The following is a 24,894-nucleotide window of genomic DNA, read 5'->3' as shown; positions in this document are numbered from 1 at the left end:
CGTCCTGGGGCTAAATAAGTATAGATAATAACAGAGACTTGTCCAAGGTACAGGTTGGTCATTAAACGGATTTTCAAAAACGATATAACGGAAATGAAGCAGATTCAGGCGGAGATTAGCAAGCTTTTTCGAGGGTGACACAAGGCCAACTTTGTGCCTTTTTTTTTTAACCCTTCTACTTCATTGAAAATTATTCATCGAGTGGCTAGGCAATATCGGCCCCATTAGTCAAAGAAGATATCCAACTATACGTATTGTGGACCAGAAGGACGAATCCTATATTATAACCTTAGATGCAACATAGAATGGTTTTCAAAGCAAATCATAATAGCGCTGCGTGGAGCTTTCTCTGCAAAAAGAAAAGTGTAGGCCCATGGCTACTATAAATAGAAACCTAAAGTCATAACGTTTTGCGTAGCGATAGAAACCAACCCTGGTGGTTGCTGCCACTTTGTGGGAAGACCCGTTTGTATTGAGTCTGTCTCATAACGAAGACTAGATACACCACTTGAAAGCATTAAATTATAATCTGGCGAAGATTTCTATAATTGATGCTATGCGGTAGAAATAAACGAGTTAACAAGTGGATTAATCAAAAGAAAAAATAGCATTTGATTCAATGTACTCATGTGTAGTGAACTAAGCGTTTCTATTCGTGTAGGAATTTATGTACTTTAAAACTTGCAAAATTTTGAGCGACAAGATATCGCCAAGGTTTCGGGTTTATAAGTAAGAGTTTTTCTTCCTGGCTGCGAGAGAAATGTCGATTAATGATTAGTTTTTGATCGTAGCTTTGAAATGAAGATGTATAAACATCATTACAAAAAAAAACACAGGGAAAACTCATGAATACAAAGAGGACACTAACTTGAGCCTGCAATACACGTACCTTCGATCTTGATCATCACAACAGTTATGTATATTTACTCGTGAAAGTCGTTAATCGTTATATAAATAAATAAATAAATACGCATTTTACCCTCTTCAACATTCCTGCGCAATGCCAACCAATCCGCTTTGGTGAATAAGAAATGTTCTTGTGGAACTGATCTTGTCCGGTTGATGCAAATTGGAAAATTTTCGATCATACAGTTGAACTAAATCACCCAATGCACTATAGCTTATAAAGACATCATCTTTGTTTTTGTAATTTCTTTCATCTCTGACAAAAAATTCAGCATTGCTTATTGTGATTAACCTGCCGTTCCATTTATCAAAAGAGTTCAAGTCGGGGACACAGTTTGAAATGTATTGTTTCTCAACCGTTGTATATTCATTTTCTCTGGACACAAACTTGAAATCATTGATTGTGACGTAACCAGTGTCATCGGAGGATGTTATTGAGGATGTTGCTGATTCTCTTCTTACTTGTTGTTGTACATTGTCAAAGATTGACTCGTCCTCACCATCGGTACTAATCACATCCGAATCAAGCTCCTTGTGAGTTAATTGGCTAGCTCTAAACATTGCATGCTCGTCACTAGCGGCAGCGGCTTCTGTACTATGATGTCTTCCTCTACCATAACTAGCAGCAGCAGCAGTGGCAGCAAGCAAAGCATTGTTTCTGCTGCTATATCTTGAAGGTATGGACTTGAGCTTGGAAACAGTCCTCAATTCCAATGGCAAGCTCAAATCTCTACCAATGGACAAGTTTCTGAACCAGCTAATCATTCCATGAAATGACCAAAATTGAAGCAATACTTGTTTGTATTCAATTCTTAGCCGAAGCGAGTTTTTGTACTTGACCAATGATGATATGTTTGACGTCGATGATGAATGATCTTCTTTGTACATGGCGGAAATCAATTGGTTCAATGATGGTGCTTCACCAACTTGTAAATGAGCTAGTGAATATGAGTGGAGTAATGAGCCTTTGAGTTTTTCAAATGTGGTGCCTTTGATGTCGCCGCTAGTTGGTTCGAAAAGTAATTGATTGTCTTTTAATATATCATAGTAGTTGGTAATGGTGGAAAGTATCTTGTGATTCTTCTGCGTCTTGAACTTGTTCTTTAACTTTCCAAACTTGGATTCACTAAACATTGACTTGTTTCCTTCAAGACCACCATAAGCATCACCAGAAAAGATATCATTCAAGTCAACTTGGTTTAAATTGAAATCCATTCCATTATTTTTCTTGTACTCAGTGTTGACGTCTATAGTTAACTGATTCAAGTTGTTTAATTCGAAATACAAGTTGATGAGCAAGTCCTGTAGTTTTTTTTCACCATTGATATTGTACATGTTTAACTGAGTTGAGTTCATGTGTAAAAGTACTGGTTTCCAAGATCTGTTGCCGTTGTTGTATTGGTACGGAGTCAAAAACTCGGTCTTCAACAAGGCCAATCCATAAAAGTTTATCGAGGATGTGTAGGTGGGAAGTGTTTCTGAAGAGGTGGTATACTCCGGTAATGTTGAATCCATTGTAGTGGTAAGCTATGGCTGTTAGTAAAAGTGTTCTACAACATGAGATCTAAGACACAAGAAAGGGAAGGATATTGTTGTGGTTATATATTCCACATTAAAGGGCCTTCTATTGTTTTGGTTACTCCGAAACGCGGTAAACTGATGATTGAACCTTTTGTGTGATTATAATTCTATCAAAGATCGTATATGGATTGTGGTGAGGGGGAGGGAGGGGAAAATCTCGTAATTTTTTGCTCTTGTTGTTGTTTAAGTTTCATTTATACTATTTTCTTAACTGTGCAATCAAATTGTGGGGAAGAAGAAAAAAAAACAAAAAAAACAAGAAAAATTCTATGCGAACAATAGGGGATTGCACGTATTGTATTTGGTGTTTCATGGTTATGAGTGTCTTGGCTTCTTTTCCTCCAATCAGGTATATACGTTTGGCTATCTCGAGGTGGTTGAGCGGTTTGCGTGTTTGACCCTACACAAGGTGTTGCTCTCGTTGGTGTGTTCTTTAAGTGGTGAAATCTCTTCCCCCGGCGTATGTCAAAAGATGTGCTTTGAATATTCTTCCGATTGTGATGCTAAACTCTCTCACATCCAAAGTGTTTCTTTTCCTTTTGAATGCATGGGTGTGCATCAAGATCCATCCTCGTTCTAGATTCTTCCGTCCATATGGACTTTTTATACATACTGAATGCTTTTTTGAAATATTAGTGGGGTAGATGCAGAAAACTGTCAAAACTAGGAATCACTTGGCTTCGAAATGCAAAGTTGATATATATATATATATATATATATATATGTATTCGTCATACGTCTTTTATAGATCATCACTCTTCGGGTATATCGTTTCATAGAAAAAATACGAGAGTGAGAAAAAAAAAAGCACTAAATTTTAGAGCTGCACACTAGAACAACAAAATTACTAATACATACATCGGGCCTATTGTGTATTATGTAAGGCCGGTTAAATTACAATATGTGTAGTTAGGTCACTCACATGAACTCGCAAACAAAGAAAACACAAACAATTGAAAGCAAAATATTTTCTTTAGATTAGTCCGAACGCGTCTGGAATTTCGCCATTTTTTATATTGTAATGCTCGGCGTTTCAGTTGGAAAGCCAGATCCACAGACTACATCTACATTGCTCAAGAGGTGAACAGTGTGTATTTTTCCATCTTCTGTCTTCTGAACTCGCTGAAGCAATTACAGATATAAATTTACTTTAATGTTGTTCTCTTTCTCGTTGATTTCATCCAACTTCTATTATTAGTATATGACGTTAGACTTTTTTTTTCGATTTGATATTGAAGTTGTCGGACCGAACAAGGCTTAAAGTATTTTCCTCCCTTCCACCCTCCTGTTATTGACAATTGATAAGAGAGCAAAATTCGCACAAATCAGTAAAGAATAACAATAACACGGAGAACGGATGTAAGTGGTTATAGGGAAGCTTATTGTTTTCCACTTGAGACAACCCGACTTTACTTCTATTGTGTATTTTGTTTTTGTTGTTCGTCTCATTTCTCCGTCGGATTACATCACACAGCAACTTCAAGGAAAAGAAAATTAAAGACATCACGTCTCAATCGTAACTTTAAACTAAATTGGATTCTCGCTACCACAAAGTCGGTCGAACTGAAAAGAAGAGGACAAAAAAAAAATTTTCAAGATGATTACCAAGCAATAAAAGGAAACTTACACTTCAAGCACACACACAAAAAGGAAAAGAACAACTATGTCTCTGTTATTACTAATTTCAAATCTCTGGATTCTCATTGGTGCGGATAATATTGCGTAAATGAGTCCAATCTAAAGAAGAAGACACCAGCCCATTCTTCGTGTAAGTAGATGAGATATGGAAAGATCATTACTCTCTCTAAATTTTGTTTTTGTTTTTGTTTTTGATTTCTGTAGCGAAAGTGAATAAGAAAAACTGATTATTGTTTCAAAGCCAAGCTAAATTATCATATCCATAAGCCACTTTTGGTTTAGTTGCAAAAAGATTCTTAGCCTCTAGATTCCGTGTTCTTGGCTTTTGAATTTAATAGGCAAAAGTAATAGCAAGTAGGAAAGATTTTTGTCGAAAACTTCAAACTAGTAGTTCCCCGCTTTTTCTTAATTTATTCCATCGCCATTTGGGCCAATTGGAGTTCAGTTGCTTTGCCAAGATCAGAATTAAGCCAAAGGTGTAGTTAGTTTCGCAACTTTCGCAGCCCACATACATAAACAGCCCTTATTCTTGGCCAGCAAGCAATGATTGGATACGTTTAAGAGGCAGCGGGGTAAGTAAACTCATACAACCTTGGTGCTTGTCTGTTGCCACGCGGAAATTCTCCTCTTAAGAAAACACCTTACAAAGTAGAATTACACGAAGAGAATCTGGAATGGTGGCCACAAATTTTATTAAAAGTGCGCAGCTCTAAGTCAAACGTTTCATAAGAATTTTGATTTCGCGATACGTCCGAATGTTGATCGCTTGTCTAATTTTCTTTTTCTCCCCCTCCGCTGGCTCGGCTCTCGCTTTTAAAATGTCTCCCATCTTCTTCGCCTCCTCTCCAGCAGTTGTGCCAAGATTTAAAATTTTCTCGGAGTGGCTCGATCCTAAACATCGGAGAATCGTAAAACCAGATGCATACTTATGACTGCACTATCTTGCAGGAAATTGGTAAGGGTATTTAGTCGTAAAAGTCACACGATAACAAGAAAAAATAAAGCAAGGTACATCTTTTCGGAAATATCGTAGATTTAGCAAAACACCAGATTACGACAGGGTGAGGGACGGTATAAACCACCACTTGGACCGAATAGACCTTTCTCCTTGGTATGTCGGGTGTATCACCTCCAACAAAGTGAAGTTGTAATGGCACTGTCCTTTAAGGTGAACGTAAACAAAAAAAAAAAGATTCTCCCGGGGGCGAGTCGAACGCCCGATCCCAAGATTACAAAATCTGGACAAAGTTACAGTCTTGTGCTTTAAACCAACTAAGCTACCAGGAGGATTTTTTGGCAAATATTTTGCTCGCTCTATTATACTAGCATAAATTATCAAGGTATTTGAATAATATAAATGGCGCATTCTACATTGTTCTGATTTTAAGGTGTAGTTCTCTGTAATCTATAGTAATCTAAGGCGGTCAGAGAAAAAAGTCAGGTACAACGATTAGACAATTGCTTCATGTTGTCGTGCGATGGTCTTGTAAAACAACTTGTAACGTTTTTTTGGTCATCTAAATCGAGTAAAATCGACATCCAAACTCCTTGTTCAAAACACTGTCTATCCTATTAGTAGTATAAATGCTTTCAGCAAGGCCCAGTTGCTAAAAGACTAATATTTGAGGTTTTCGACGTTTTTTTTGTCGTTGTATACATATTTTTTGCGTCCAAATGGTAATCAAAAATTAAGAAAATCAAATAGCAATCCAAAATTGGCATGAACTTCTAGTCTTTCATGGATTGAATTCGATATGTCGTGCGAAAGTCCAAACACGGATGCCCAGACATCTTGTACTCCCCCCTTTTTCCAAATTCCGATGTCATGAGGTGATCATGCAATATGGATTAAAAAATGACACATGGTTACGAGACTTTGCAACCGTTGGATACCCCCTTTGTGGCTTTACGGAATAAACGGTGAGTTCAGTCACGTTTGTTTTTGCTCAAAGGTTAGTCAGTTATAAAAGAAAGTGCCAGAACAGAGGGATGGAGGAATGAGGATTGAAACTATCCTATTTTTAGTTCCAAATGCCAATTTTTGGCGAAGGAAATTGATCTACGTTTAATTACTTTTAATATGTTCCCTGCGCTTACTCTCTCTCTCGTGTATCCACCAATTAAAACCGTCTGATAAGGCCTTTTGCCCTTTTGAACTTTTTCTCTGTAGGTCTAGAATAATGGGGCAATAACTTAAATGTTGCTTGAGATAAATGCAAAAGCTTGACAGGAGGAAAGTATAAAATCATAATCAAATGTTCAAAGACGTTTTAGGTTTTGTTCATTTTTCCATTGGCTCCGCTTAAATAAAAGAGAAAGGTTTATACTTCATTCACCTCTGGTCCGAAATAGGTAATCTTTAAAACCTTATCGAAGTTTTCCAACTAAAATAAAAATGTATGGCTTTATTGGCAGATCAATTTATAGTGATCAGAATGTAGAATAAAAAGAATTAAGTAGTACTAAAATACTCTCAATTGGATTACAATAAGAAAAGAGAATAGAAATACTTGAAATAGGTGATCGATCTATTTCATAGAAAACAGGGCAAACAAAACGCAAATAAGAAAAAAAAAAGTGAATAATATAGAAGATAACGCTTGATAATAAAAAGTGGCTCCATTCTTTTTTCAATCATTATATGTCATAATAATTCTGTTTGTTATTCGCTCATCACAGCTCACGTCAGTGGAGCTCATACAAGGCTGAACACCTGTGTGTGTGTGTATTGGAAAATGGTTCTAGTCAATTTCACACTTTTGTGGATCTGTTTTCCAAGCCAATCAAACGAAAGGTTATTTCAGAGATTTTTACAACTTTACCCCGGATTTCGTGATGAATTTTTTACCTGAAATGAAAAGAAAAAAGAAGAGAAAGACGCAAGAAAAAATAGTTGATTAAGAAAAGTTACAAAACCGACTATGAATTTTATGTCTGTCTGAGCGAACTCAACACAATAGCACTTAGTTTCGGACACTCTCATTTCATTGGCTGAACAAAAGGATTTACTTTTGTGTACTGTGTCGGCATTAAAATTTTAAAAGTACTTATTATGACGTATGAGCTAAAAAGTACACAAAATTAAGCTTTTTTTTAGAGAGAAAAGAAAAAAAGTCCGACCAATACTAAGCTTTCACCCTTGAGACCCAACAAAATTCGAAGACATTTTCAATCGCCTGTTTCTAAACAGAAGGTGTTCTGATTTCCAATTGATCCCAGTTTTTGAAATTTATTTGAAAGACGACGATAGTGGCATCCTCTAGGTGTCTTTATTAAAATAGCATTATAATCGTTGGTCTATGTGTACACGTGGACTTTGCTCACTTGTATCAAACGAGTAAATACGATTATGCCCGCCTTTGGTAAAGATAATAAGTTCTCATATATGTATATTTTTTTTAGCCACAATTACACGTATGCACACCTATTACACAAACAGGTCTTTTTGCTTTCTTTCCATTGCAATATTGAGATTTTACGAAATCTAAAGTAGTAATTTATAAAATCTGGGGTTGGAGCTTTTTTGTGATAAACCTTGTTTTTAAAGCTCAAAAAAACCTAAGGAAAACTTTCACTCTCGAGGCAATTCATCGATAGAGATAAAGAGCTTGAAGATAACATTGTTGAGATAAGACATTGAAAGTCACATACACACTGTTGGGCAAAATGTTTATATATTCCTCATAAAAAAGGTTGCATACAAAACTTTGTACAAATGAAATTGGCAACACCATTGATGTCTTGGGACGACTGACAATTACCATTAAGTAGAAAGATCCTTTATTCCGGAAACTATAAACAACCTTTATCAACAATATAACTGTCACATAACTCCTTATACAGATACTGAGAAACTCGATTCTATGAGAATGGTTAACGCTTCTCCTTAAGGAAGCGATGGCTCAACAAAAGTTTTCCAAACGTTTGGTCGTTATTGATAGTGTAAAGAGAAAAAAACTCCGAGATACTTCAGACACGAAACTAAAACGAGGGATCAAACGTACCGAGCTTAAAACGAAAAAGGTTGTATCATGCGGAAACATGGAAGTTTTGAAAATGATTCGGTCAATAGAGTGATGAAAAGATTGAATTGTTAGTGTTGGGTGTTTGGAAACACAATCTAGCACCACCACCTCTACCAATGGCTCCCGGAAGCACAATTGATTAAATACTGTGGTGGGAGAGCAAGCTGTTTCACACCAGTTCATAGTAACCGAAAATAAACACAATAAAACAAGCTTTAGCTTTAGTTAGTGACACCGAATTAGAATGATATAATATTGAGAGATGGAGGATTGTCAACTCGGTTATACCTCTAGTTTTGTAAGCCAAGATAATAAAATGCATGCAATGACCATGGAGAGAGCTTATCTCTTATCTATACTCACTCCATATGATAGGTGGAAATGTAGTTGTTTTTTTATTCGTTAGCCAAAACCATCGCTAAATAGAGGACAGAGGACAGGTGAACAAGAAAATAAAAACAATTACAAAGTGGCATCAAGGGGGTTTCATATTTAGACCTTTTAAAATGGCTTACTACTCAACCATTATGCATAGTACCACCCCCCCTTGCGTATCCTTGATGCAAAATTCCAAACCTTTATTTTATTGTGCATGAAAAGTCCGAAAGATTTTACACACATACACTTTAGAGACCTTGCTCTTTATCCCCTTGCTTTTCCATCCGGTTCTAATTGAACCTATTTTGGAAATCATTAGGAAGTAAAGAAACCAATAGAAGACTAAAGCACAGGGGGTGTATTATGCACGGACATCTTTTACTAAAATGCGTTTGCACAATGACATCTCCCTTATAACAATAAACGATAAATTTTTCAATTATTTGCCATTAGTTCCCAATGAGGTAATAGGCGCGTATGTTTGTTACACCATACAGGGCCAAAATTATATTGAGCTAAAGGAAAGATAGAAATAATAGTTAACAACAATAGTTAATGAGACTCAATAATAGTATAGTAAAGTTGGGAACATATGTAGAATAGACAATACAAATGACTTCTTTTTTTTTTCTGAATGGTACAATGTGTAATGAATAATAAGTAAAGGAGACGGATAAAGGTGGTTTTTGCACCGAAAAAGGAACCATTTCCAGTGTTCCCCCACCACCAGCATGAAACGGTGACAAAAACTTCCACATTGCCCCACGGGCAAAAAAAAACAAGGGACAACAATAAAGAGAAGAAAACCAAAAAGAAAAAAAAATTTAGTCATTCTTCCCACGACACACAAGTAAGAAGCGAAAATAAAAAAAAAAAAAAATTCAGCTACACATCAAGACACGAAATCTTTTCCATAATACATATTATACCACAATGCGTACAAACAAAAAGGATCAGCCAGTATTGTGGTATTACCTTCCCAGAGTACATGGAATGAAGAAAAAAAAGGTAGTGATATGCTGGTAACAAGAACAAGTAAGAAAGAAAATGACTGGGAATGTCGGTTGTGTTGTTATTGTTGTTCTCTTTTTTTTTTTTTTTTGATGACTAAGGAAGTATCTTTTAAATCGGACACAAATTAGATTTTGTTAGTAAGGGTAGTGTACTTTGATAGAAATATAATAAAATTTTTATGTCTGTCTGAATTTTATCCTTGTTTTACATTTGTGACTACTTGTGAAACTATGTTTCTGCATATATGTGTAAATTTTTTTTCTTGTCCTTCCAAAGAGTGTCTGACCTTAAGGTTTTAGAAAACAATAACGGACAATTAATGTCTTTACTTTAGTGTACTTTTGCGGACTTTAAAAATAATTTGGAATAAGACAAAACACGGAATTATCAGTTTGTCAGTGTTACTGATTAGGCATAAGAGGAATGCTCTTTTCTTGTTATTGTGTCTTTGTTACTTTATATTGTCTTTGTCTTACCATTGGGGGAGGCGCATGACACTGACGCATATATACAAGAGACATATACATTTGTCTCCTATTTTTTTCGACAACTTTGAACTAAATACTGTTCTTCTTTATACTGTCCTATCCCTGTAATGAGTGCTATATTATACTTGTAGCTAAAAAAAAACATACCAGAGCATATACGTAGGTTATTTTACTTTTCAAAAGGATACTCCGTATATAAACTCACTATATTTTGTATTTCTGTCTGACTTCTTTCTATAAGAAGTAAAAAATTAAATAAAAATTATTTTTTTTTTTCGAAAAAGGCTTAATAAAAGACACAGACACAGACACAGATTTCTATTTCTTTTTTTTTTTTTACATTAAAATTCCCATACAATATACAAAAGTACATAAATATATATATCAACAAGCATAATCTCACGAAAAAAAGAAAATTTGGCAACCAGGTATTCATATAACTTAGGGGATAAGTTACTTTTATTTCAACAGCAGATCTATCAATTTCACACTACAACTCATAAACCACCCACGAATCCTTTTGCAATCATGAATATGCAACCATCTTTGTCTCTATGCTCACCTCAGACATTGTCTTCATCAACTTCTATACTGGACACCAATACAAATAGTGATAGCAGTGGCATCAGTATCAAACCTATGCGCAGAAACACCATCCATTCCAATATTACACCACCTATTGCCACCCAACCAATTCCCAAAAAATCACAACAAATTAGAACTGACAAACCAAGACCACATATGTGTAGTGTTTGTACTCGTGCTTTTGCCAGATTAGAACATTTGAAACGTCATGAGAGAGCTCACACTAATGAAAAACCTTACCAGTGTGCTGCTTGTGGTAGATGTTTCGCTCGTCGTGACTTGGTGTTGCGTCACCAACAAAAACTTCATACAAATTTACCAACATTGATGCGCAAAGGTTCTTCGAAGGATCAAGATATCAATGAACATATAAATGTATTGCAAAACAATACTGATCCAAATGCCCCTTTACCAAATGGTGCAACACCTTTGCCTGAGGCTTTGAATGACGCTATTGCTGAAACAACCAACCACAGTAAACCTCAATTTCGTACTGGTTTATTTGGCAACGACAACCAATCTCAAACACATACCAATGGAAGTCTGCCTCATCCACTGATGGGTCCATCACCAATAACTTCAAATAGTTCACCAAGACCTAGTATCACTCTACACAGTAGCAATGGAAGAAAAGACAGTGTTTCTTTCAATCAACTGGTTAAAGCCACACCAATGTCGCGTCAAAGCTCAATTGCTAGTAGAAGAAAATCGAGTCAAATTAAACAAGAACCATCCCCAGAATCAGATACCCCCAAGAGGAAGAAAATGACACCTTTTAAGCCAGACTTCACCGACAAGTCGTCTCATTACTTGCACAATTACAGACACGCGTCGTATTCAGCTGCTTCGGGGATTTCTTATGCCAATGCCAAGGATGCTATGCAAATTCAAGAACAAAATGCTCTCGAGTTTGGCGATGCAGTACCGTCACAAGTTGAATTTGGTACCCCACCACTTGGTCCTCAAAGTGAAGAGTATCATAAAATTATGGAAATGGGTGATTTATTAGACTGGGGTAACATTGATCATCTAGATGTAAGTGATGACAAGTTTTCACTCCGTCAAAAGTCATTGAAGAACTTGCAAGATTTCTTCACTCTAGGTCCCAGGAATAATGGCAACATGAAGGCAATTTCTATGCAACATGCACAGAGTGTACCACAAAGGAAATCCATTTTCGCTTTAGAGGATGAGTCCATGGATCCGGCAGCTGGATTTCCTGTTCAACCACCACCCATTATGGAGAATGAAACAGCTCAAACGCAATCGCAACAGCAACAAACACAACCACAACAGCAAGCACAACCACCACCACAACAAGCACAGCAGCAGCAGCAGCCATCACAATTGCACCAGTTGCTGCCTCAATCGCAACAAGGCTCAATTTCCTCGGTTGGAAGCATTGATCCACTGCAATTAAGCAACAAAAATGGTAATATTGCAACCTCAAGTGCAGGCAAAAGATCAAGATCATCAATGGAAGCTTCTGCTACCCCGCAAGGCAGCTTACTAGGAAATGGCAATATGGCACCTACATTCCCTAACGAAACCGATTGGGTCAAGGATTTGGTTAATCCAGGTCTTGATTTGAATTTGAATTTTAGTGCAAGTACCAGCTTTGATGATTTGAAAGGCTATTTCAACAATCAAAAACTGGGTGAAAACTCCATCAATCTTCCAAAGAAGCAAGCTCAAGATTTCATGCAACAATTACTTGCCGTAAATGGCCATGATGCGTCACACACGATTGATTATTCGGTTGAATTCCCACCCAATTTTTTCAATTTTGATTCCACATTGATTTCAGCTGAGGTCAGAGACAAGATGATTTCAATGAGCCATGTTGATAGTAAAGATTTCCCCTCCTTGGAGAGTTTGAAATACTATGCGCAAATGTTTGAATTTGGTTTCAACAAGTATTGTTCGTTCATTCATTTGCCATCGTTGAAGAATGTACGTGGACAAAATTTTGAAACCGTGCCACTTTTATTAGCCATCACTGCCATTGGTTCATTATATGCATATAATAACCACGATGCTTTGTTGTTGTTTAATATGTCCAAGTACCACATCCAAGGTTTTTTTGAAAGAGAATTGACTGTGGATAATATTCAATTCAAAAAGATTCCCTTGATGGCTCACCAATGTCTAGTTTTGCATATTATGCTTTCGTTGTTTTTCAATGAGCCCAATGTCATTGACATTACGGCAAGACAAATCAAATCAATGATTGGGTTGATTAAATCAACCAATTTTAATGAGCCATTGGAACAATCTATTATTCCACCCCAACCTGCACCTCACGGATTAATGATTACTGATGAAATCAAACCCATTATCCAGCACAATTATGACTACTTCATCTTGGCACAATCAAGAATTAGGACATTGCACACTTTTTACATTTTGCAAGTATTTAGATCCAGTATCACTGGAGCACCAATTATGTTCCCATCAACAATGATGAAGAGTGGATCTTATTGCAACAATCGTGAACTATGGTGGAGCCCAAATGCTAGTAGTTGGTATTCTACCGTGTGCAAAACCAACCCTCCAAATTGGTCTATTGTTGAATTGAGCAATGGAACAAGTGTGAATGAACTTATTAGTTATTTGCATAACCCAAATCCATTGACCAATATCCCCAATGCTAATCTTCTCACCATATTGTTTAACATTCATGAGCAAGTTGGTGTTGATTTACGAGCAAATGATTTTAGCTACATCAACTGGAACGTATCGAAAAGACCCAAGTATCACCATTTGATGAACAATTGGCAAATTCTTTTTTACAAGAATGGGGGAAACTTAGACACTTCATCATTGAACTGTGATCAGTTTAGTAGTTCACCTGATTTGAAACAAATTATCCCGCTTTGGTACATGTTGAAAATGAAGATGGATATCAACCTTGATGCAACTTTTACTCACATTTTCAAAAAGGATTATGTTTCGTTAAACAAGGAATTGGATTTGATGGATTATCGTGAATCCAATTATAGTGTCTTGAGTAAATCTTTGGGTTCAGGATATAGCATATTGGATTTATGGATTCAAACTACGGAAACCAATAGTCTTGATGTCCGTGAAACAACTGTTCGCACACCAGTGTTTTTATTCAGTGGACTATTGGCTAGTATTTTGGTTATTGCCACCTATCTTGATTTCTTGGAACAGCAATGCAAGAGAAGAGATATTTCCAACCAAGAATTGATGGAATGGTTAAGATGTCAAGAAACATTCACCAAGATGGAAAAAGTTTTGACTCCAAGCGTCAAATCGGTGTATTCCGATGTCTTGACGAAAGATATGCAAAATTTGAGCATTGTCACTGAGTCAGTCAGAAACAAGATTATTAAATTGAGTGAAGAAAGATCAAAATGTGATGATAACTTGTCACGCGGGGTTCAGTTGGACTTCAATAGAGATCGCGTTACCAAATTGAATCAGGAGATTAGAGATTACGTGACTGAAAATAACTTGGCCCAAAGGGCATTTTATTTGGGTATTAGAGTTTTCGCTGATGCGCCGGTTTGGCCAGCAGCTATGGGATTTGCTGAAGCTTTACAGATTAGAGCCACCCATTTGGCACAACAACAAAGGGCGATGTTTTGAGAGGTGTTACACCACGAAAGTATATGGCGAGAGGAATGGTCTGCCATGATGACGATGACGATGACGACGACGATGACGATGACGACGACGACGACGATGATGATTATAATGATGACTTGTAATGTTTTATTTATACTTTATATTTATTATACACTCACTTTTCAGTTCGATTCAATAAATAAACAATGTATTAGTATCTATCTATGTGTGTCTTCTAAGAAAAAGCCAGTCTAATAAAACCCTTGTTGTTGCAAAAAGGATACAATTTCATCAATTGTAACATTGAGATCCTCATTCAACTTGAATTGTCCCTTTGATGCATCACTATTTGATCCAACAATGATGGAGTTTCCCTCACCCGCTAATTGGGCAATTTTATCAGTATGAGTGTTTTCAGTAGTCAAGATCACCCCAGTTCCTGATTTAACCAATTCATTAATGATGAAAGGTTCAACATTGTGTTCTTGTTGATCAATTTTGGTGATTCTTCTTTCCCCGCTGAACTGGTTTAAGGTTGATTGTAAAGCAAAACTCAAATATTGGCCCAATTTCGATTCAGTTTCAATGATAATGACAAACCCTTGTTTAAATCTTGGTGGATTAGTTTCACGCAAGATCTTCACTACTTCAGGGTACGAAAACCATTCAGGGATGGCATCTCCAGTACGCAACTTGTTTCTCAATTCAGTTCCCGAAATGTTTGCCGTTTTAACCTTTGTGGTATCAATAGTATCAATAGGGGCATACCTATCTTCATCAGGTAAATAAGTAACCATTCTAAATGGAACAATCTTGATATCCAATTCATCTTGGTACTTTTGCAACAATTCTTGAGCATCATATGGACCATAGAAATCAACCCCTTGCGAGTTTTTACCAGGACCTGCATGATCTCTACCAACAATGAAATGGTCAACACCATAATTGGTTCTGATTAAAGCGTGCCACAAGGCTTCTCTATCACCACCCATTCTCATAGCTAAAGGCAAAAGCGATAATGAAGCCAACCCTTCCGGGAATTTTTGCAAAATTTGTTTGTAAACTTTAACCCTGGTATGATGATCGATATCACCTGGCTTGGTCAAACCAACAACTGGGTGGATTAAAATATGAGCATTGGATCCAATATCATTAGCTGCTCTAATGGTCAACTCACGATGGGCCCTGTGCATTGGGTTTCTCGTTTGGAAAGCGACAATATTTTGATTTGTCCATCCCAAGGAATTGAATTCATTTCTCAATTCAGTTGGAGTCTTTCTTGCATCGACATAATCGTAGTGTTTTGGGTAGTTGATACCTTCTAATGAGCCACCAATGTAAACATCACCGGCGGTCTCGAAAAGATATTTGTTGGCTGGATGTTCGGGATCACCTCTAAATACCAATTTGGCTTCTTTTTGTTTATCAGGAATGTAAATTGATTCAATCGTCAAAATAGCCAATGGAGTTTCATCTCTTAAATCCAACAATGCAACTCTATCACCAATTTTGTATTGTTGAGCAGTTTGTTGAGAAACATCCAAAGTAATTGGAATTGGCCAAATCAATCCTTTACCTTGATCATTTTTGACTGAAGTTAACCGTAAATCTTCAACAACGCTATTATAATCATCTTCGTTGAGAAATCCAGTCAAGGGAGAAAATCCACCATTCAAGATCAATTCTAAATCACACAATTGTCTTGGGGTTAAAGTCAAATGGGGTAATTTTTCAACTTCTTTCAACAACTGTGGCTTTTTTTCAACGTCACGAATAATCAAGTCGTTAAGTTGACCTCCATGCGGTTTTGGAATCGGCATTATGTGGTGGAGTATGTGGGAAGGTTGATCTTTTTGAGAATGAGATCTAGGAGTTATCAAAGATTGAAATTTTTCACTTTTTTTTTTTTTTTTTTTTGGCATGAATCGGTGTCGGTTATATGCGACTACAATTGTATAGTGCATTGATTTTGTTTTGTTGCTGCAAATGAAGAGCACAAAATTGATTATGGAACCATTGCACGTGACTAATTGAAATCTTTATGTTTGACAGTTTTCATTATGTCATTGCTTATTTGACTGTGTTGGATCTATTTGTCGTGAAAATTACGCGTCATTGTCACATCAAAGTGACGCCCTTTGGGTACATGATCAATATCATCGATGGTATTCCCTATCATCTCAGTAAAATCTGGAGTTACCTCGAAAGTGATGTGAAGATTTAGGCTAATGCCACAGTATATACAGTTCCATATCGTGGTGGCGTCATAGACTTCAATACCAAGAAAATAGACCCACAAGAAAACTAAAGAGTGGGTCTATAGCGTCACAACTGTGGATCGTCAGAAGCTAATCAAACACTACCACACCTGTGATAGTACCCATAGTGGGTGCTTGGCTTTCTTGTAGTTATAATCTTGTAACATAAGGTCTTTTTCTATTTCGTGTTTATATTCTCCAAAGTGTTGAAAATTTGCATGTTCACTGAGCTACATACCCTAGGCTTTAACTGGGGCGAACAAAACAATCTCAATTCCCCTCCGTCACAATGTAAATGCCGTGCGATTGTATATTAAGGTGGAGGATTAATTGGTTAGGACAATCTCTTGGTTCTTGAATTCATTAGTTGCAAACACAAATCAATGTGGGGGATCAAAAAGTTGGGGGAATATCTGAGGGGGGACACATAATATTCCAAGTTAGAACAACCCAACAATATAACCACTAATCAAGCAGCCCCCCACGCTGCACGAATGCCGCGGGTTACAAAGATGAAGTGCTTCCAAAGATCGTGAGTCTGCCCGTTTGTTTGTTTACTCAACAAACTTTGAGTGCTCCGTGTGATACACAAAAAAAGGTGGGGAAGAATTGTGAACGGTACCTGCTACGATATATAGAACGAATCAGGGAATTACAAAGTGTTGCACAATTTGATGTGAAGGGGGGGGTAACGACAACTTTATGCATCTCAGTTCGGACTTTTTCAGCCTTGATTAACAAAGCGTATTACTTTGAATTCAACAAGGGCGAGCCTTTCTGCACCTGTTCGGGACTTCAAAGAAACGAGCATGACGATTGTAACTTAGAATATGAGAATTGTTGAGTCGAATGACAAGATGATTGCCCGGGTAATCCTTTGCTAGTTTCAATTGGCGGAGATTCAATTTTGTCACTAATGTATTGTTCGCCGGAAATGCGTATTCCGATATCGCTGAATCGTGTGCCAAAAGGTTCTTCTATCTTGGGAGTCAAGTTCTACATACATTAGTATCTACGCCAGGCCATCGAACATGTAAGTAGTGGCAAAGCACCTGCTTAGCAGCTTTGAAGCTCATCTTACCTGTTCAAGTGATACCCAATGACTCAATACTTCGGCGCACCGGGCGAGCTGGGATATTGTTTCCTGTATACAAACCCCTCCTTATTTTTTTCCTCATAACCTCTATTTTTCTAGATTCTCGTGGGTCTGTTGAAAAAAAAGGTATAGCAATTGAGGTATATAGAGTTGCTCCAGTCCAGCCGGTAATGACCCGCATCATATCCCGTGGTATACTACTGTTACAAATCTTCACAATCGGTTACGTTCAAAGCAATGGCAAAACTCTAAAAGTGTTCAACAAATAAATAAAAATTTTGTTGGTTGCAATGTACACTACCTCTCTTGTTTGCTATATAGTACTACATTACACATTACTAATGTTTTGATAAACCTTTTTCCTTTTTGTTCTTTCAAATGCAACAACAAAAATAAAAAACAGTAAATGGTATAAAATTGATTCAAAATCGCCCTCTCATAAAATTTTTCAATCCCAAATTCTTTCAATTGCTATTCCATCTATAAGGTACAAGTTTACTTCAAGACTACTACTACTACTAGTATTTACTCAAAATGTCTTCTGATTCAAAAGCTCCAGCTCAACCACAGTATGTATTTTGATTTATCAATGGCAATTTCCCCCCGGGGGAATCTCTAACGTTTCGATAAGCACAAAGGAATTGGCATTGCATTCATTTTCAATAAACACTGCAAACTATGCACTACATGAAAGGTCAATTGGATAAAAAATAACAGAATTTGCAACCGCGTTTCAATTTAAAAGGATATTACTTTAGATTAAATCCGTTACAACTTGATTGAGTGGAAATTGTCGACATCCAGCGGATAATTCGAATCGCCCAAAACAATCTGAATGACCGAGCATAGTTTTTTTTTTGAATGCGAAGAAAAAAAAAATTAATCCGCTCGCCCCAAAAGCCGTTTATCCCCCACGGTCTATAAATATATATACCCACTAGATTTCCTTAAACGGGTTCGATCTAGGTGGTGGTTTTTTATTTTTTGCAATCATTTCAATTTCACATTGCCGCCAATGTCTTCCACTCGTGCTTTGTCAAGGATATCTGTCATTTCTAATCATTTGTCCATGAACAATACTAACAATGTCATACCCAGAGGTGATCTCGGTTTAATCGGTTTGGCCGTTATGGGTCAAAACTTGATCCTTAACGCTGCTGATCACGGATACACTGTTGTTGCTTACAACAGAACTGTTTCCAAAGTTGACCACTTTTTGGAAAACGAAGCCAAGGGTAACAAGCACATCATTGGTGCTCACTCTATTCAAGAATTGGTAGACAACTTGAAGAGACCAAGAAGAATTATGTTGTTGGTTAAGGCTGGTCCAGCTGTTGATGCCTTCATCGAACAATTGTTGCCATACTTGGACAAAGGTGATATCATCATTGATGGTGGTAACTCACATTTCCCAGACAGTAACAGAAGATTCGAAGAATTGAAACAAAAGGGAATTTTATTTGTTGGTTGTGGTGTTTCTGGTGGTGAAGAAGGTGCTAGACATGGTCCATCTTTGATGCCAGGTGGTAACGAAGAAGCTTGGCCACACATTAAGCCAATTTTCCAAGCTATTGCTGCCAAATCAGATGGTGAGCCATGTTGTGACTGGGTTGGTGATGCCGGTGCTGGTCATTACGTCAAGATGGTCCACAATGGTATTGAATATGGTGATATGCAATTGATTTGTGAAGCTTATGATGTTATGAAGAGAGTTGGTAAATTTGAAGACAAGGAAATTGCCGATGTTTTCGCTCAATGGAACAATGGAGTTTTGGACTCATACTTGATTGAAATTACCAGAGACATTTTGAAATTTAATGATCCAACTGATGAAAAACCAGTTGTTGAAAAGATCTTGGACACGGCTGGTCAAAAAGGTACTGGTAAATGGACCGCCATCAATGCTCTTGATTTGGGTGTTCCAGTCACTTTAATCGGTGAAGCTGTTTTCGCTAGATGTCTTTCTGCTTTGAAGAATGAAAGAGTTAAGGCTTCAAAGATTTTGAAGGGACCAGAAGTTGGTGAAAAATCACCAATCACTGACAAGAAGAAGTTTATCGATGATTTGGAACAAGCTTTATATGCTTCCAAGATCATCTCATATGCACAAGGTTTCATGTTGATGAGACAGGCTTCAGTTGACTACAGCTGGAAGTTGAACTACAGTGTTATTGCTTTGATGTGGAGAGGTGGATGTATCATTAGATCGGTTTTCTTGAAAGAAATCACTGCTGCCTATAGAGAAAACCCAGACTTGGACAATTTGTTGTTTCATCCATTCTTTTTGGATGCTGTCACTAAAGCCCAATCTGGTTGGAGATCAGCTCTTGGTCATGCCATTACTCAAGGTATCCCAACACCAGCTTTCTCCACTGCTTTGGCTTTCTACGATGGTTTGAGATCAGAACAATTACCAGCTAACTTGTTGCAAGCTCAAAGAGATTACTTTGGTGCTCACACTTTCCAAGTTCAAAAGGGTAAAGGAACCAGCTTTGTCCCAGAAGACAAGTGGGTACATGTTAACTGGACCGGAAGAGGTGGTGATGTTTCTGCTTCAAACTATGATGTCTAAGAAGGAAAACAACATACAAAACTTTATATAGGTTTGTAAACTTTTGGATAAAATGATAAAGCGTTGTAAACTGAGAATGATTGTAGATTTGGCGAAGTGGGGGTGAGGCGTGTCGTGTGGAGTAAATTTGTACAATGAATCTCAAACTTTTTACGCCTTACTACACAAAAGGGATGTAGGTTAAACTTTAATCCGATCCATCAGTGGCTCAAAGCTGTAAGGCATTGCACGATTGTCTACCAATCTCAGGTGATGACCATTTTGTCCTAAGGCTTTCAAAAGGAATGATCGAAGGAGTTCATTGCCCTAATATCTAATCGAGTAAGAACCGATGTTTTTGGACTTGCCTCATTTGAGGTGATCGCGATTATGCTGTGACAGTCGTGGCCATTAGCGTACTCATACTTGATCTATGTTTTGTTTGACCTCAAAGTAGCAACTGGAGCGATGCATTGGGGTCTAGATTCATAATGGGAGTTCATAGACCAAGATTTGCCTTCACCAAGTTTGACAAGTCACCAATTCGGCTCCCTTTACTTCCCATACATTATGAAAGTTCTCCAATCATACACACAAGAATGAGGGGTAAGTATGAAAATAGAGCTTTGGAGGTTTAAGTAAAGCTAAAGCTATCATGTATCTTTCCTTTGTTGCACTAAAAGAAAACGGCGGTCTATACCCGTGATTTGAGCTAGCCAGTGCCAAGTTAACGTTGTGGAATGATATTCACCGGTTACCGAACATCAAAGTACTACATTGCGTTCAGTTTCATGACAGAGCTGGTTAATAGGTTTTTGATGCACAATCTCATCACATGCAGGGTAGATGCTCAAGTAACCACCGTTAATGCCACCGAACTTGATTCGGAAATAAGCACACTTTACGGTTTGCTTGGTAAGTCTGATCGGGAAGTGTTATCTGCGGGGCAAAAGTGTCAGCTGAGACCTGCAGTTTCGAAATAAGTTGTTTGAAACTTAAATTTGTGCTGCATCATTTTGATCGACCCATTCGCACAATGGGTTCATTACTTCAGCAATAAGCTAGATCTGTTCCTGGAAAATGAGGAAATGATATTTCCTAGCTGGCAGTGGGTTATGGCGTCCGCATGAAGCATCATCTAAACCATAAATGCAATCGGATAACCAATTCCATTCTTGCCCAGCAACTGGGAACCCTCCAAAATGAATCTGTATTTATACTGTGAGACTTTTGTATGCTCCAGTAAGTATGAACAAAATCTCATCAGCACAACATGACTCTATCAGAGAAAGGAGGCAACGATGATGAAAAAGCTCCGGAGATTCAAACAGTAATATCACATGGAAATGTCGACTTGCTGAATAAAACGGGGTTTGAGCTTTATGAAAAAGCACAAGACATATCAGAACAAGAGGATATCGAAGTATACAGACGTATTAGACGAAAGTTGGATTGCAGGATTGTGCCCTTGTTGTGTATCACCTATATGTTGCAATACTTGGACAAATTATCGTTAAATTATGCCTCCGCATACACACTCAAAGAGGATTTAGGATTACAAGGTCAAAGGTATTCGTGGGTTGCTGCTATTTTCAATTTCGGGTACTTGTTTTGGGCATACCCAGCCAATTACTTAATTCAAAAGCTACCAGTTGCCAAGTACACTGGGTTTATGCTATTTACATGGTCGATAATCTTGATTGGCCATGTAGGTTTGAAGAACTATGGCGGTGCTCTAGTCATCAGGTTCTTACTCGGTATGTTTGAAGCAGGTATAAGTCCATCCTGTATGATGATTTGTGGGTCATTCTACACACTAAAACAACAACCAATTCGTATGAGTATGTTTATGTCATTTAATGGAGTAGCTACTATGTTGGGTGCATTGTTGGCATTTGGATTAGGACATGTTGATAATGCCAAAATTAACCAATGGCAATTGATTTTTCTTGTCTTTGGATTTATAAATCTCGTGTGGTCAGTGATTTTCCTTTGGCTTTGTCCTGATTCGCCCCAGGGTGCTAAATTTTTAACTGAGGAGGAGAAGGCCATCTTGATCAAACATATTGCCAGTAACAATCAAGGTGTCAAAGATCAGAAATTTGAAAAATACCAAGCATTTGAGGCGTTAATGGACCCTGCTGTAATCATGATTGCAGCAATTGGATTAGCATGTGGTGTCAGCAATGGAGGTGCTTCCAATTTTATATCGGCTTTAATCAAAGGATTTGGGTTTGATGGCATTGAGGCCACTGCTTTACAATTACCATTAGGTGCCGTCGAACTAGTATTGCTTGTTATTGGTGGCATCATTGCATTTAAAGTTAAAAACATGAGATGCTATGTGCTCTTTGCGCTTTGCATTGGACCCTTAGGTGGGTTAATTGGCTTATATACGATTCCGTTGGAACGCAAATGGTCATTAGTTGGATGCTCATTCATGCAATATGTTGTTGGAGGACCCATCATCATGTGTTGGATCTTGTTAAATGCCAACATTTCAGGAAGTTCTAAAAAGACAACAGCAAATGGATTATGGTTCATAATGTATGCTACGGGTAATATAATTGGAGCAAATGTATTCTATGCGTACCAAGCGCCAAGGTATGAGAGTGGTATCATTGGCATGATTACTAGCTATAGTGGAAGCATGCTTTTAGCAATTTTGATTCGTTTGGTATATATGAGAAGGAATAGGCTTAGAGATAAGGAATTGGGGGAACAGACTAAAGAGCAGGAGGAGCAGGCAATATTGAATGGGTTCATGGGAATGACTGATTTTGAAAATAAGGGGTTTAGATACTCCTTATAGGGATAAATGCGCTGAAAGCATACATTGTAGCGTTATCAATCGGAATCCAAGTTGAGTAAATTAATTGATGTCTTATTTTTGATAAGAAAACGTTGTTCAGTTATCTCTTTGTCAGGAACGACGCATGTTCAAATTAGGAAATAAACGCGACTCGTATTTGGCTGCGTTGGTTTATCAGATGCAATCGCCGCAAGATTTTTGCTGCAAGGTGGCTTAATTAGCGGAAAGATATTTATTGTTATCAAAGTGGAAAGACCAGCACACTTCACCACAATGCAATATATATATAAATATATGAATATATGGCAATGGATATGCTTTGTTTTGATGGAGATCCTCGCAACTGACCCGATTTTAAAAAACCAACATGACTGAAACCACTTCGACATCGAAGTCCAACAACATAAACAACGAGAAAATACACGAAATCGTCACCACCATCTCCGAAGAGCGAATCGAACATGAAAATGCCGCTGGGTACAAGCTTTATGAAAAAGCTCATGATTTCTCAACTGATGAAGATTTGAAAATTTATAAACGAGTGTTGCGTAAAGTTGATTGGAGAATAGTACCACTACTTTGTATCACTTATACTTTGCAGTTTTTGGATAAACTTTCATTAAACTATGCTTCGGCTTACAGTTTTAAAGAAGATTTGAATTTATTTGGACAACGGTATTCTTGGGTTGCCGCAATCTTCAACTTTGGGTATTTGTTTTGGGCAATCCCTGGAAATTACATTATACAACGGCTTCCAGTAGCCAAGTATACTGGTTTCATGTTGTTTACTTGGTCTATTATTCTAATTGGTCATGTTGGGCTAAGAAATTATGGTGGGGCATTGGTGATCAGGTTTATCTTAGGGATGTTTGAAGCTAGCATCAGTCCATCATGTATGATAATATGTGGTTCTTTCTACACCATAAAGCAACAACCGATTCGTATGAGTTTATTCTTATCGTTTAATGGTGTAGCGACCATGGTTGGAGCATTATTAGGATTCGGTTTGGGCCATGCAACTCATGCCAGTATCAAACCGTGGAAGTTGATTTTTTTGGTCATTGGATTGTTGAATCTTGTATGGGCGGTGATTTTCCTTTGGCTATGTCCTGATTCTCCTGAACTGGCCAAGTTTTTAACCGAGGAAGAAAAAGCAGTTTTGATTAAACATATAGCTAGTAACAATCAAGGTGTTAAGGATAAAAAATTTCAAAATTACCAAGTTGTTGAAGCATTAAGGGATGCGTCAGTGTTGATGATTGCTGCCGTTGGCCTAGCTTGCGGGGTAATCAATGGTGGTGCTTCAAATTTTATTTCCGCTTTGATCAAGGGGTTCGGGTTTACTGGGATTCAGGCAACCGCATTACAATTACCTCTAGGTGCTATCGAGGTGGTGTTTGTTGTTGTGGGTGGTATCATTACATTTACCATCAAAAATACTCGTTGCTACGTGTTGTTTGGTTTTTGTATTGCTCCTTTAGTTGGTCTTATTGGAATACACACCATTTCACTCGACCACAGGTGGTCGTTAGTTGGATGTGCATTTCTTCAATTTATCATCGGTGGGCCGGTGATTATGTGTTGGATATTACTCAATGCCAACGTTTCGGGAAGCTCTAAACGAACAATCGCAAATGGCATTTGGTTTTTGTTGTATGCTGCTGGTAATATTATCGGTGCCAATATTTTTTACACCAATCAAGCACCAAAGTACAACAGTGGAGTTATTGGTTTGATAGCTTGTTATTGTGGCATTATGGTGTTAGCCATAGGCATTAGGTTGGTGTTGATGAGGAGAAATAGAGTAAAAAATAAGTTGCAAAATGGTCAAACCGAAGAACAGAAAGAGCAGGCAATATTGAATGGGTTCATGGGAATGACTGATTTTGAAAATGAGGGTTTTAGATACTCCTTATAGAGAGGATATAGATGCTTTACAAAAAATTTGTACGCCTTCATGGCTCAACT

At 37.5% G+C, this 24,894-nt stretch overlaps 6 protein-coding genes and 1 non-coding gene across 7 annotated transcripts; 4 read left to right on the top strand and 3 right to left on the bottom strand. All coding sequences in view use genetic code 12, as the record gives it.

Annotated features, from left to right (window-relative positions):
* Positions 1 to 984: 984 nt before the first annotated feature.
* Positions 985 to 2,421, bottom strand: CPAR2_203550 (uncharacterized protein; the record flags this gene model as incomplete). The annotated part of the gene is made up of 1 exon (XM_036809225.1): positions 985 to 2,421. One exon carries the CDS (start codon positions 2,419 to 2,421, stop codon positions 985 to 987), a length of 1,437 nt encoding a protein of 478 aa, XP_036665882.1.
* Positions 2,422 to 5,319: 2,898 nt separating this feature from the next.
* On the bottom strand, positions 5,320 to 5,412 carry CPAR2_it_cp_Tyr(GUA)_1. Its single transcript is given in 2 exon segments — positions 5,320 to 5,355; positions 5,374 to 5,412. It is a non-coding gene; the product is annotated as a tRNA-Tyr (tRNA).
* Positions 5,413 to 10,558: 5,146 nt separating this feature from the next.
* On the top strand, positions 10,559 to 14,230 carry CPAR2_203540 (uncharacterized protein; the record flags this gene model as incomplete). The annotated part of the gene is made up of 1 exon (XM_036809223.1): positions 10,559 to 14,230. The coding sequence occupies one exon, from the start codon at positions 10,559 to 10,561 to the stop codon at positions 14,228 to 14,230; it is 3,672 nt and encodes a 1,223-aa protein (XP_036665881.1).
* Positions 14,231 to 14,460: 230 nt separating this feature from the next.
* MET3 (sulfate adenylyltransferase) lies at positions 14,461 to 16,029 on the bottom strand (the record flags this gene model as incomplete). Its single annotated transcript, XM_036809222.1, has 1 exon — positions 14,461 to 16,029. The coding sequence occupies one exon, from the start codon at positions 16,027 to 16,029 to the stop codon at positions 14,461 to 14,463; it is 1,569 nt and encodes a 522-aa protein (XP_036665880.1).
* A 2,068-nt stretch (positions 16,030 to 18,097) lies between these two features.
* On the top strand, positions 18,098 to 20,135 carry GND1 (phosphogluconate dehydrogenase (decarboxylating); the record flags this gene model as incomplete). The annotated part of the gene is made up of 2 exons (XM_036809221.1): positions 18,098 to 18,132; positions 18,662 to 20,135. 2 exons carry the CDS (start codon positions 18,098 to 18,100, stop codon positions 20,133 to 20,135), a joined length of 1,509 nt encoding a protein of 502 aa, XP_036665879.1.
* A 1,252-nt stretch (positions 20,136 to 21,387) lies between these two features.
* CPAR2_203510 (uncharacterized protein) lies at positions 21,388 to 22,926 on the top strand (the record flags this gene model as incomplete). The annotated part of the gene is made up of 1 exon (XM_036809220.1): positions 21,388 to 22,926. The coding sequence occupies one exon, from the start codon at positions 21,388 to 21,390 to the stop codon at positions 22,924 to 22,926; it is 1,539 nt and encodes a 512-aa protein (XP_036665878.1).
* Positions 22,927 to 23,293: 367 nt separating this feature from the next.
* CPAR2_203500 (uncharacterized protein) lies at positions 23,294 to 24,844 on the top strand (the record flags this gene model as incomplete). The annotated part of the gene is made up of 1 exon (XM_036809219.1): positions 23,294 to 24,844. One exon carries the CDS (start codon positions 23,294 to 23,296, stop codon positions 24,842 to 24,844), a length of 1,551 nt encoding a protein of 516 aa, XP_036665877.1.
* Between the last annotated feature and the right edge of the window lie 50 nt (positions 24,845 to 24,894).

This window comes from Candida parapsilosis, contig 005809 (assembly GCF_000182765.1).
Source record: "Candida parapsilosis strain CDC317 annotated contig 005809".
In the NCBI taxonomy this organism is placed as follows: domain Eukaryota; kingdom Fungi; phylum Ascomycota; class Pichiomycetes; order Serinales; family Debaryomycetaceae; genus Lodderomyces; species Lodderomyces parapsilosis.
Note: the sequence above shows the minus strand (reverse complement) of the source record. Positions and strands in the feature narration are given on the sequence as shown.